The 14,370-nt window shown below is 35.8% G+C and overlaps 1 protein-coding gene across 2 annotated transcripts in view; it reads right to left on the bottom strand.

The window, feature by feature from the left end:
• Positions 1-280: 280 nt before the first annotated feature.
• Positions 281-14,370, bottom strand: part of MAT2B (methionine adenosyltransferase 2 non-catalytic beta subunit) — an 18,268-nt gene continuing 4,178 nt past the window's right edge. For both annotated transcript variants that reach the window (XM_040444137.1, XM_040444127.1), the window contains exons 2-7: positions 9,392-9,586; positions 6,734-6,848; positions 6,394-6,546; positions 3,302-3,495; positions 1,820-1,933; positions 281-1,204 (exon numbers count right to left, since the gene is read on the bottom strand). In XM_040444137.1, coding sequence (XP_040300071.1) covers positions 1,034-1,204; positions 1,820-1,933; positions 3,302-3,495; positions 6,394-6,546; positions 6,734-6,848; positions 9,392-9,586 — 942 coding nt within the window. In that variant the 3' untranslated portion in view covers positions 281-1,033. The remainder of the gene's footprint in view (positions 1,205-1,819; positions 1,934-3,301; positions 3,496-6,393; positions 6,547-6,733; positions 6,849-9,391; positions 9,587-14,370) is intronic.

The following is a 14,370-nucleotide window of genomic DNA, read 5'->3' as shown; positions in this document are numbered from 1 at the left end:
AACATTCTATGTAAATATGTAGCAAGATTACATAGTTATGTTTAGTTAAAAAGACAATCAGTTGGCAAAAGTAGACACAAGATCTGTAACATTCTGCATCTCAAGTGGTGAGTTCACCAGTGTTCATTATTGGTTTATAAACTTCGATAGTAACTGTATTTTCTTATCTGCATCAGATTTAACACGAGAACCTAATTTTTAAAAATGCGAGCAACAAAATAACAATGAGTGTAGATGTGCGGTCCTTACATTTAAAAAGTAAATAAAAGAAAACTAAGCATTACCATGCCAGCAGTACATGTTTATTATTATTCGTGAATGGCCCCGAAGACTTACAAGGCCCATGTTTATTAGTATAACCACAGATATGAAATATCACTTAGTGACATGGAGTGAAAAGGACAGTTTTACACATATTAAAAAAATACATACACATTCACACATAGTCTCTCTGTCAAGCGCTCACCATACACTGCTACAAAAGCAGGAGGCATCAAGCTGCAGGAGTTCCAATTACACATAACTTGTTGAAACATCTCAAGCTTAAAAACTGCACTTAGGTTGCAAAAATAAAGTTTCTTTCTTCAAACATTTTGATCAGAGCTCAAGCAAGGCAAATAATGAACACCAATGATTTTCATACTACTTAACACACTTTAAAACATAAAAGGGTCGACAGTTGCAAAAGTCCTGAAAATGTAGAGGTTATAGGAATGAACAATGCATTTCATCCAAGAAAAGTCTACAGTAGATCCGTCTCATCCTGGCTCGTAAATATTTAAGAATCATAATTTACTACACTCAAAGTTAAGCCAGAATAAACAAAATGATAAACAGAAAAATCATTACTTCAAATGAGGCATTACTGCCCTTAGTTTCTTTAGACAATTTCACTAGTGCAAGAGCATCATTTACCTGAAAGATCATGAGTCACAATTAAAGAGCACTCATACAAAACTATTTCCTTTTTTCTTTAAAAAGTGCCACATACTGTACTTCTCAATTAAAAAAAAAAAAGCAAACTGCACGTACACTAATGAAAGACCGTTTGTCTCCATCTCTTGTCAATGAGAAAAGGCCAGAGTGATTCTTTGATTCCAATTCGAAATGGTGTTCGCTGGCCAATGCCCAAGGTCTCTAATTTGGAGCAGTCAAGCTGAGCATTTCTTGGACGTTGTGCTCCTAAGACAGGACTGTCAGTTATCTTCAAAGAAAAATAGAAACAAAAGTATTTGAAATAAGTAAAAAGCCCATGTTGAGGTTTTATATTCTCTATTTGACTCTGTCCTTACTGCAAATCTGTCTGATTCCTGGAAAAATATACAAATAAACAATTAAGACAATACTTTTTTCTATACACTTCACCAGTACTCATGGGCTTCCTTGTACATAATGATTTAGAGATAAGTAACAATATAAACCAGCAGCAAACACGCAAAGTGAACTTTAATTAGTACTAGAAAATAAAGTCCTTCAATATTTTTAAAGCAACAAGAAAAATTGTATCAACAATACATACTATCGTGACAGATCTGGGCATTCAACAAGTGAGGTTTTAAAATGCCACGTACTGGGTGGCTCAGTCAGTTGAGCGTCCAACTTCGGCTCAGTTCCTGATCTCACCATTAATGGGCTCGAGCCCCGCAACGGGCTTTGTGCTGAGCGCTCAGAGCCTGGAGCCTGCTTTCGATTCTGCGTCCCCCCATCTCTGTCCCTCCCCCGCTCATGCTCTCTCAAAAGTGAATAAGCATTAAATAAACCATTTTTTTAATAAAATAAATAAAATAAAACAAAACAAAACAAAATGCCATGTACTTACAGGTCTTAAGTGACTGCTGGGGAGATTGAAAGCATCTGCGATTGCACATGCCATTTCATACTTAGTCATCTGTTCATTGCCAGACCAGTGAAAGGTTCCTTTAATTGATGGATCCTAATAAAGACACAAGAATTCAAAATAGGATCAACTTTTTCAGCTGAGCGGAATGGTAGGTGTGACAGAAAAGCTAATTTAACAGGTCCAAGAATTGAAACACATCCCTCCTTTTCTGGAATGCTCTCCACAAGGTATCTAAGATCAAATTCCTATAAATATACCCAGCTAAACATGAGAAGTAATTTCTTGAATTTAGGCTTAAGAATTTTTTTTAATAAAAATATAAATGACTCCAATTTTATTTAGTGGGAATCCTAAAAATGATTACAGATTTTTATGGAAACAGGCCCATTTAATGAGTATTTCTAATTATTCTAAGAAGCTAAAACCAAAACTGTTAAGAATCATTTTGAGGTAAGTAGTCATAACATCATTAAATACTAGTATAGTACATATTTAAAATAGAAATTTTTATGTGTTAAAAAACTATAGACAAACTTATTACTATTCTAAAATAAATCAGTCTCATCTTACCATGAATACTCTATTTAGTTCCAACTTTTTCATGTCTAAAACTAACTCCCATTCTAATATCTAAAAATATTACAAATCATTCTTAAAAAGGCTGAAATTATAAATTCCTATGTAGATTCATTCTTCTTTGGCACTACACAGATCTTAAACAAAATAATTTTTTTTTTAAAAGATTCTATTTTTAAGTAATCTCCATACCTAACATTGGACTCAAACTCACAACCCTGAGATCAAGAGTCACACGCTCTACAGAATGAGCCAGTCAGGTGCCCCCAACAGAGTAATGTCTTAAAGACATTAGATTATTTTGTCATCCAAAGAAAAAATACAAGTTTCTAGTCATCTTGCAATAAAAGAATGACAGACAGGGTCCATAGTATATGAGAAATCAATTCAAACACAAGAGCATAATATTTTTACTATTTATAAATATAGCCTACTACTGCAAACCACTTTTGTTTGGTCTCTTTGTCATTCTAAAAATTTTAAATAAAAACTTGCAGTTGTTTCTTTATATTATTAATTAAAAACTATTATTTAAGGGGTGCCTGGGTGGCTCAGGCAGTTAAGCATCCAACTTTGGCTCAGGTCATGATCTCGAAGTTCGTGATTTTAAGCTCCACATCCGGCTCTGCACTGGCGGTGCAAAGCCTTCTTGGGATTCTCTCTCTCTCTCTCTCTCTCTCTCTCTCTCTCTCTCTCTGCCCCTTCACTTGTGCGCATGTGATCTCTCTCTCTCCCAAAATAAATATATAAACTTAAAAAAAAAAAAAAAACCTCAATGATTTTCCATCACTTTAAAACGAAAGAAATATTAGCAAAGAAAGCAAAAGCACTGTGACTTTCACTCAATGGTGGAAATCAGAAATTCTTCCTTCCCAAGATTCTCACCAGCATCCTCTTTTCTGCTAACTGGCGACACACAGTGGCTACATCTTTGACGTGTGTGGGGAACCTCTGCTGCCAGTGGTCCATGTTTGCAGACTTGTTACTGAACTGCACTTTATCAAACATAACAGTCACAGCACTTTCGTCAAGCTTTTCGACTTCTCCATACAAAACAGGAATTCTCAAAACAGCAGCTCCTACGAATTAATTAAAAAAAAAAATAATCTTTAAAAAAATCTTTTAAAGCTGACTGGTTCTTATCTTAAGTCCTGACATAAAATGAAAGTATTCGGATTTAAACTAGATTGTAGGAAACTTGCAATGTACCAAAATGACATATGGCTTCTCTGTAATAAGGCCCATTTAATAAATGTGATACTTTCTTTTTAATTTTTTTAAATGTTTATTTGTTTTTGACAGAGAGACAGAGCATGAGGAGGGGAGGGGCAGAGACACAGGGAGACAGAGAAGGGGAAGCAGACTCCAGGCTCCGAGATGTCAGCACAGAGCCCGACGCGGGGCTCGAACTCACAGACCATGAGATCACGACCTGAGCCGAAGTCAGACGCTCAACGGACTGAGCCACCCAGGCACCCCATATGTAATACTGAGTTTTTAAAGGTCTCTGTCATTTGGGGTATTTTTATATGTTATTTTCAGCAATCCTAGTAATGAAGAAATTCAATCGATCATGACAACTAAACACAGTAAGTGATCTTTGACTTATTAAAGAATAAAAAAATAAGAAATAAAATGCATTGAAGGCCATTATTAGGACAAGTGGGAAAATTCCTATATAAACAATATGTATAGTATAACATTATATTAATGTTACATTTCCTGAGTGTGATAACTACATTGTAATTATTAAGAACATTCTTGTTAAAAGATAAATGGCATAGTAAACTATTCTGGGGTAGAATTCAACCAATTCTTGAATTTCAATTCTTGAAACCACTGAGTAAGGAATTATGATATATTTAGATTTTATGTTGGTCCCTAATCCCTCGAGCTCTCACAACAGACTGGATAATTAACACCTTAACTGAAAATTAACAAACTTTTTTTCAAATATTTATTTTATTTTTGAGACAGAGGTCACAAGTGGGGAGGGGCAGAGAGACGGAGACAGAGGATCCAGAGCAGGATCCACACTGACAGCAGAGAGCCCAACACGGGGCTCAAACCCACGAACCAGGAGATCATGACTTGAGCAGAAGTTGGAAGCTTAACCAACTGAGCCATCCAGGCACCCCACAAAGTATTTTTAATTAAATCAACATATTGGATAACTGTGTATGGAAATGCATTCAAGGATGATTCCTGCATGATAATTTAGAATATTAAAAATATATATATCCTGGAAATCTATATTAGAGGATGCTTCTCAAAGACAGTACAGTCTAGGGCAGTGCAAGGAATCATTACATCAAGTACTATACAGCCACTGACAGGAAAAAGATAACCCAGAGATGATTCACTATGTATTAAAATACAAATATGGGGGGGAGAACCAGGTTATAAAACAAAACCCATACATTTTTAAAAATTCACAAAAATTGCTTCCATACCTAACCACATCTGGTGCTTCTCTGAGGCAGCGTTATAAAAGAACTTCTGCTCTTGACTTCTTTTTAAAACCCTAAAGGGGCGCTTGCGGGTTGAGCATCCAACTTCTGATTTCAGCTCAGGTCACAATCTTGGGGTCATGGGATCAACCCTCTGTGCTGAGCTTGGAGCCTGCTTATGATTCATATTCATTCTCTCCCTCTCTCTCTCTCTCTCTATATATATACACATATATATGTAAATATATAAAAATATCCATAAATATGTATTTGTAATTTTTAATACAGTTTTCATTATAAAATATATAAATATATATAAAATATATAATATTTGTAATATATATAAATATATACGTGTGTAATTTTTAATGTAGTTTTTCTTGCTTCCCTTTTTCAAGTTTCAAACTTCCTTACCATATATGTAGGCACTGAAAAGGAAGAGGGTGGTTGGTTAAGCATCCAACTTCAGCTCAGATCATGATCTCACAGTTCCTGGGTTTAAGCCCCACGTCGGGTTCTGTGCTGACAGCTTGGAGCCTGAAGCCTGCTTCAAATTCCGTGTCTCTCTCTCTCTGACCCTCCACCAACTCATGCTCTGTCTCTCTCAAAAATGAATAAACATTAAGAAAAAAAAGAGATTCTCTCTCTCTCTTTCTGCCTCTCTCCCCAACTCTAAAATAAAAAAATAAAAATAAAATAATGTCAGCTGTGCTGACAGCTCAGAGCCTGGAGCCTGCTTCGTATCCTGTCTTCCTCTCTCTCTGCCCCTCCCCGTTCAGGCTCTCTCTCTCTCAAAAATAAATACTAAAAAAAAATTTTTTTAATAAATAAAATAAATAATAAAAATAAAAACCATACAAAAAAACCCAAATACCTCAATCTAGGAGAAATGATACTGACCTGTTTTTTCAAAGTAGGTTACAAATATTTATACTATTAAGACTTCTTTTCTTTATACAATAATATATTTTTTTAAAGTAAGTTCTACGCCTAATGTGGGGCTTGAACTCACAATCCCAAGATCAAGAGTCACATGTTCTATGGACTGAGCCACCAGGTGCCCCTATAAAATGACATTTATGTATATACTGTTACTGGAAAGTCTGGAAAAATTCATAAATTCTTCATGATTTCTAAAATTCTTATTTTTCTTTTTTATTAAATACCTTCTCTTTCTCCAATGATTTATGCTCAATTTTTTCAAAATTTAAAAAACATATTTGTTTTTTAAAATATTTTATTTATTTACTTATTTATTGAACATTTATTCATTTTTGAGAGACAAAGACCGACTTAGTGGGGGAGGGGCAGAGAGAGGGAGACACAGAATCTGAAGCAGGCTCCAGGCTCTGAGTTGTCAGCATAGCGCCCGACGCAGGGCTTGAACCCACGGGCTATGGGATCAGAACCTGAGCTGAAGTCGGCCACCCAACCGACTGAGCCACCTAGGCACCCTAAAAAACATGTTTGTATAGATGTCATATCATTTCCTCAAAGCAATCAGAGGCTAAAGAAATTGTGTCTTACCTAAATTGTTCTCTAGGACAGCCTTTTCTCCTTCTAATTTTGTTTTGCCATACAGATTTAGGGGACTTGGTACATCTTCCTCTCTGTAAGGTGGATTTGTTCCATCAAATACATAATCTGAGCTAATGTAGATTAGAAATGCTCCAATTAAAGCTAAAAAAGAAAGACATGAAAAAAATCATCTATTAAATTATTACACAACATTACTCTGTACTGGTATTCATAACAGCTATTCATCATATATAAAACAAACCTCTTATAAGCAATCTACAAAACTTTAATCTTTATAAACTCAGCAATTATTTAATATTTCATGAAGACTTTATAAAGTCATCATTACCTGCTTCCTTTGCTAAATTCCCAGAAGCATCCACATTAAGTTGCGAAGCAGCATCTGGCTGATTTTCAACAACATCTGGCCTTCTCTCTGCTGCACAATGTACTATGACATGGGGCTGGAAGTTAAACATTAATGTATTTAAAAAAATTTTTTTTTCAACGTTTTTTTAATTTATTTATGGGACAGACACAGAGCATGAACGGGGGAGGGGCAGAGAGAGAGGGAGACACAGAATCGGAAGCAGGCTCCAGGCTCCGAGCCATCAGCCCAGAGCCCGACGCGGGGCTCGAACTCACGGACCGCGAGATCGTGACCTGGCTGAAGTCGGACGCTTAACCGACTGCGCCACCCAGGCGCCCCCATTAATGTATTTTTAAACCATAAGGAATACAACAGGGGAGCTACAGCCTTCCAACAGTAACTCAATTCATAAAAAAAAAAAAAAAAAGTTTGTTAAATCAACATTCCTTCAACTAAAGAATCGCTGTAATTTTTATTGTAGTTTTGTCATGCTTTCCTTTTTCAAGTTTCAAACTTCCTTAACATATACATAGGCCCTGAAAAGCAAAGAGCAATTTAGCAATCCCGAGGAAAACCAAAATCAGTGTCAACAACTATTATTTCTCAATCAAAATAAGCTTTGTCCTCTAATGTGGGTCGGAGAAAAGAGCTAACATTAATGTAATTAATATGACCTTAATACTTAATAAATCTACATTAAAGGGAGAATACAAATTTCAAATTAAATTCATAAACTCAAATCTCTTAGACTACTTAACAAATGTCAACTACCCACAAAAACTAAATTCCCAGTTCATCATTTAGTATGTCAGCTGTATACTAAACACTGTGCAAGGAACAGGGATTTCATAATCTAGTAGAAAACAAAAAAAGACAGATATGTAAGAAGACTATTTCAGTACAATTCTATTTCAGATAGAATGGGGGGGGTGCCTGGTTGGCTCAGTGGGTAGAGCATGCAACTTTTGATTTTGTTGGGTTTGTGAGTTCAAGCCCCACATTGGGCCTACAGCTTACTATTTTTTTTTTTTTTAATGTTTATTTTGGGAGAGGGAGACGGAGAGGGAAAATATGAAGGTGCAGGGGAGGGACAGGGGCAGATAGACAGACGGAGACAGAGAATTCCAAGTAGGCTCCGTGCAGCACAGACACTGACTTGGAGGCTTGAACTCATGAACCCTGAAATCAGGACCTGAGATGAAATCAAGAGTCAGATGCTTAACCAACTGAACCATCTAGGCGCTCTCTAGAACTTATTTAAAAAAAAAAAAAAAAAAAAAATTATGTTTTTAATTAAAGATTGAGGAATGCATGGGGCATCTACTTCCCAGAGAAGCTGAACCAAGGTTAAGATTTGGTAAAACCACTGACACACAGGGCTCATGTACAAACATACCAAATGATCTCCTTCCTCAACAACTGTTAGAGGAACCATGACCTTTGGAGTTGTTTTAAAACTTCAATGTGCATAATCCAGGGTGCTTCTTAAGATGTCCTGGTCCCCACCATAGACTTACTGAATTAAAACCTCTGGAAGTGAGACGCACCTAAAGAACAAGTTCCCCAAGTGATTCTGATGCGAGTGTCTCTTGGACCATACTTCTGAAAAGAACTTTAACTCTCAATTTGATCAGACGTAGAATAGAACCTAAATTTTTTCATAACTTTTCTATGGCAATGGTTAAGAGTTATTTAACCTCTCTGAGCTTTTTTCACCTCTAAAATGGAAATGATAGTATCGATTTTGCAGTGCTGTAAGGTTTACAGATAGTATTAAAAAAGCATTTGCATAGAAAGTGGTACTTAACAAGAGTACTTCACAAACATAAGCTTTTTATAAAATGTTCATATTTCCAACTTTTGTCAACCTATGTTTCAACCTAATCTTTTCAAGGACTACATATACTTTGCATGCTTACAAAAAAAAAGTGCACTACACAATTGACCTTTGAACATGGATTTGAATTGCATGGATCCACTTATATGCTGATTTTTTTGTTGTTTATAAATACAGTACTGTGTTTTAAATGTATTTTCTCTTCCTTATGATTTATTCAGTAATATTTTCTTCTCCCTAGTTTATTGTAAGAATACAGTATATAACACATATAATGTACAAAATATGTGTAATCAACTGAGTTATCGGTAAGGCTTCCAGTCAACAGTAGGCTATTAGCAGTTAAGTTTGGGGGAAGTAAAATGTTATATAGATTTTCTTTCTTTTTTTTTTTTTTTTAAACGTTTATTTATTATTGAAAGACAGAGTCAGAGTGTGAGCAGGGGAGGGGCAGAGGGAGAGGGAGAAACAGAATGGGAAGCAGGCTCCAGGCTCTGAGCTGTCAGCACAGAGCCCGACACGGGGCTCGAACTCACGAGCTGTGAGATCATGACCTGAGCCAAAGTTGGACACTTAACCAACTGAGCCACCCAGGTGCCCCTGTTATACAGATTTTCAATTGTGCAGGAGTCAGCATTCCTAAACCCTGCATTGTTCAAGGGTCAACTGTATATTATTGCTGCTTAGTAGGTTACAGCTTAAGTACAGTATTTTCCTTGAGAAAAGAACAATTTCTAAATCATCCAGACAATTCTTAACATAGTTTATATATGTGCTAAAATAAACAGACTCAACCATACCTGAAAATCATGAATGATGTGATGAACCGCTTCAGAATCCAAAAGATTAACCTGTTCAAATTTTGGTCTTGCTCTTCTAAAACCACAGCCAAAGGCATGCCAATTATTCTGCTTAAATTCTTTATACACAGCTCTGCCCAGAAGCCCAGTGGCACCAGTAATCAAAACCCGCCTACTGGGGAGGTTAACTTCCTCCTAAAAAAGTGAAGAAGGATAAAGATTACTCACTTTGAAAATATTCTAAGAAATCAGTCATCATCATTGTTCACTAAATACTTTGAGTCTAAGAAGTTAGCTTTATGTCCTACATCTATTAGACAACTCTTAAGTTAAAATAAAAATCAAACTGCATAAATAATTTTATCACTTATTAAAAGTTTTATTAATCCTATCCATGAAAAAGAACCCAAAATGATACTGTAAGGATATACCTAGTCAATTAAATTCCAACCCGCCCCCCTGCCTTTTTGAAAAAAAAAATAAAGATTTTATTTTGGGGGCACCTGGATGGCTCAGTTAACCGCCTGACGCTTGATTTCAGCTCAGGTCATGGTATCACAGTTTGTGGGTTTGAGCCCCGCACTGGGCTTTGCACTTAGGGTAGAGCCTGCTTGGGATTCTCTCTTTTTGTCCCTCCCCTGCTTGCATGAGCACACTCTTTCTATCTCTGAAGACAAATAAACTTAAAAAGTATTTTATCTTTAAGTAATCTCTAGACCCAAGGTGAGGCTCGAACTTACAACAAATCCAGATTCACATGTTCTACCTAATGAGCCAGCTAGGTGCCTTGATTTCTTATGTTAATAATGGAAAATCTTATTTTAATGATGAGTGATGTCAAAATGAACAAACAGCAATTTTAATTACATCCTCCAGTTTATAAAATGCACAATTAGTTTGAAGCTTACTTATTTTTTATGGCCTGATGAACTATTTGGCTGTATTCAACAATATACTCAAAAGTTGACATTTTTTGGTCTTCAGTTTGTAACCTCAACTTTTCTTTCACATTTCATTGATTTATCATATTTTGATAGGTCTGAGTTAAGGAATTCACATGTCACAGGCATTTATGTGGAGGAAAAAAAAAATGTGGTCTTAATAGTAATAATATTCTGAGTTTAACCAAACCAAATATTCAATTTTAACCAATGGTTTAAATTAAACCATTTCTAAATTTAATCAGTAAATGTTCCTCAGTTAACTCTAAATTTATCTTAACAGACCTGTTAAAACTAACATAAAAGGACAGGGACACCTGAGTGGCTCAGTTTCAGGTCATGATCTTGTGGCTCCTGAGTTCAAGTCCCACATCTGGCTCTGTGCTGTGGGTGCAGAACCTGCTTCAGATGCTCTGTCCCCCTCTCTGCGCCCCTCCCCCACTTGTGTTCACACACTCTCTCCCACTCAAAAATATATAAATATAAAAAAAAACAAACTAATACGGGCGCGCCTGGGTGGCTCAGTCGGTTGAGCGTCTGACTTTGGCTCAGGTCATGATCTTGTGGTTTGTGAGTTCGAATCCCAGGTCGGGCTCTGTGCTGACAGCTCAGAGCCTGGAGCCTCATTTGGATTCTGTGTCTCCCTCTCTCTCTGCCCCTCCCCTGCTCATGCTCTGTCACCTTCTGTCTCAAAAATAAATAAAACATTAAAAAAAAAAAACTAAAAAAAACAACCTAACAGACAAAAGGACAAAAAAATTAACACAGATGAGAAAAAAAAATAAACTAAAATATTTTAAATTGATCTGTGTTGCTATTGTGAAAGAAAAAATTCCTTACACAATGAAATTAAAAGGAACTACCTAGAAAATAAGTTGTTTCCAAAGCAGTTTAAAAAACTTCCCTTCTTCCCAAGACGTGTAACATCAAATTTCCCAGACTCTCGAATAAAATCAACATTTATAAAAAAAAAAAAAAACAAAAACAGGGGCGCCTGGGTGGCTCAGTTGGATAGGCGTCAGACTTCGGCTCGGGTCATGATCTCATGGTTCGTGGGTTCGAGCCTCACGTAGGGCTCTGTGCTGACAGCTCAGAGCCTGGAGCCAGCTTCTGATTCTGTGCATCTGTCTCTCTTTCTCTGCCCCTCTCCTGCTTGTACTCTCTCTCTCAAAAACAAATAAGCATTAAAAAAAAATTTTATAAATACATAAACAAACACCAACAAAGTTTTATTAGGGGTACCCAGCTGGCTCGGTTGGTACAGCATGCAACTCTTGATCTCAGAGTTGTGAGTTCAAGCCCATGTTGGACGTTGAGCCTACTTAAAAAAAAAAAAATTCTTACAGTTTTATCAATTTGAGGTCTTTTTATTTCAAGTGCTGTTATAATCATCTATTCTGAGCTGTCAAAAACTTTACAAGCATATAATAACTAAAGATCTTTCTTTTTTAGCCCTTATGTCAGCAGAATAACTTGGCACTATAGTTTAAAAAAAAAAAAAGGCCACCAAAATTATCTATTTATACCATAGGAAAAACCTGAAATGAAAGGGCGGACAGAAACAGTACAAAAGGTAAATTCTTGAAGATATTTTTTCCTTAGTGCAACCAACTTCAAAACATTTTAAAAGTTGAAGTGAAATTCATCTAGGCTCTCTAGTGTAAAACTTGGCTCTAAGCCAACTGATCTATGAAAACAAGGATTTCAGCCAACATAATATTTTCTTTGAATTTTGGCACAAAAACAGCTCTACAAAGACTGAATTGTTAAGAAGATAAAACATGCCAAGTCTAGTAGATACAATCAGAAAACCATTTACACAGAATAAATACCATAAAGATCCCTGGGAAAATATTATAAAGTGGCTATAATTTGGTTTCTTCAGAGTTTCTCACTCTTTAGTACTTCACTTTATAGAAGCAAAGGAATATAGAACAGTTCTTAGGTCAGTGGTTTTTAGGCTTTACTATAGATAAGAATCATGAGTGAGGCTTTCAGATCCAGTACATCTGAGGTAAATCCTGATAATTTACATTTCTAACAAGTTCTCAGGAACGTGCTGATGATGGTGATTTGGGAACTGTACTTTGAGAAATGTAATCTTGAACTCCAGGGAAAATCCAAGGTTTTCCTAAAGATAAATTTATCTTATTCAAACAAGCCAAAAATTGTCATCTTTCTAAAAGCAACAACAAACTTTCCTTCTCTCGTGAAAAAAGAAAAACAAAAAGTCAAAGAACAAGCATCACGCATTCCACAAAGGTTATTAAACAATGAATCCAGATCTCTGCATTACTGCATTGATTCTGTGAAACACACTTTTTCCTCATTTTAACATCCCTGTTAAATGAATGAAATAGAAATGCATCTTATTACTGTCCTAGACTTGCAATGTTTTTTGCTTTTTAGTGCATCTTAAAACAAGAACCCAGATGATATTGTAATCAAGTACATCTTGGATTTGATGCAATATAGTAGTATTAAATTACAAGCACAGCAAGGCTCTTTGGGAATTCAATACACTTAACTTCAAAAAAGGGATGAGGTTACGAGGAAAAAATACCACCTTATATCCTTATCCTCTGGGGTAACTTGTATGGTCCCTAGAAGAAAATATGAAAAACAGTCCATGGTACCTAGTGGTCAGATGTCAATGCTCAAGAATTTTCTTTATTAAAATAGCAGAGATCTGAAGTGCAAGCATTTCCTAAAACAAAAATGATACTGCACTATCTTGTATTTGAAAACTATTGAGTGTTATGTAAGCCTATATCATACCTTTTGATCATAAGATAACCTTGTTAAACATGTCGGGTAAGTTATTTCCAAACTGAGGAATCTGAAGCCTAGAGATGTTAAAGGTTGTATGGAAAACGGGAAAGGTTGGGACCAGAACTTGCTTCTTGCTTCTATGGTCCAAGCCAAATATATACAGAGTTGCGTCTTAATCCTTTGACCTTCTATTTGACTTCATAATGATTAAATTTTAACTGTTCTGCCACAAAATATGGTATTGGGAAGTTACTGAAATCTCTATTGATCGAATTCCTCATTTGGACAAGATGACTAAGGCTCCTCATACAATTTTAACATTTTCCACATTATCCTCAACACAGAGTAGACGGAGTCTGAAAGGAGTGAAAGGAGCTTCATTTACTTAAAGTGATTTTTCCTCTTCACAGAGTTCTTTCTAGAGACTCAATGAGCACCTTCTGTCACCAGTGTAGGAGCCAAGACAAGGTTTTTCATTTGGACTGCAAATTTATTGGTTGTTAGCAAATAAAATATGCCTCACTCTGAAATTAAAAGATGCCTAACAAAAATAGCTCTTCTATTTTTGACTTTCTCTATCAGAAATCTACCTGAAGCTTTTTAAAAGCAGGTTTGATTATTTTATTTTCAAAAGAAAAGAAATATTCCTGTAAAAAGATTATTTTGGACTGTTACGCCATAAAATATTTTAGTCCTGCTAAACACAGAAATGTCCATACACTTCAAGGAACTCAGAATGAAGAATAAAAAGTTTTCTAGTTAACCCAAAACCACAATAAACAGCTCAAAAAAATCATCTGCCTGAAAAATCTACTTTCTTAATTTTTATTATCTTATGTGTAAAGTATCAAACATCACTTTGTTATTCTGAATATACTTGCCACACTCTGCATAAACTCTTACAAGTTCAGAACTTCAAGTGACCAGATTTATAGACATCAAAAAATTCTGTGAAAATTTAAATACATATAAATAAATGCAGAACTACCACTTTTATTATGCTACCTAATCAAGTGATAACAAACTATAGGTAATGAGATAAATGGATCTTTCCAAATGGCCACAGTACTCTGGGACAATTATTTCTACTTTAGCATACTTGCATTAACTTCCACTAAAAATGTCTTAGCAAAAGACTAACATCTAAATAGAGATCTTCTTAAGTTTTAGTGGTAAACATAATATTTGCTATTTGGAACCTTTTCAATTTGGCAGTTTCCCGGGGGGGGGGGGGGGGGGGGGGGGGGGGGGGGGGGGGGGGGGGGG

The sequence above is a fragment of the Herpailurus yagouaroundi genome, unplaced genomic scaffold (genome assembly GCF_014898765.1).
Source record: "Herpailurus yagouaroundi ecotype Mexico unplaced genomic scaffold, PumYag 29, whole genome shotgun sequence".
Lineage (NCBI taxonomy): Eukaryota > Metazoa > Chordata > Mammalia > Carnivora > Felidae > Herpailurus > Herpailurus yagouaroundi.
Note: the sequence above shows the minus strand (reverse complement) of the source record. Positions and strands in the feature narration are given on the sequence as shown.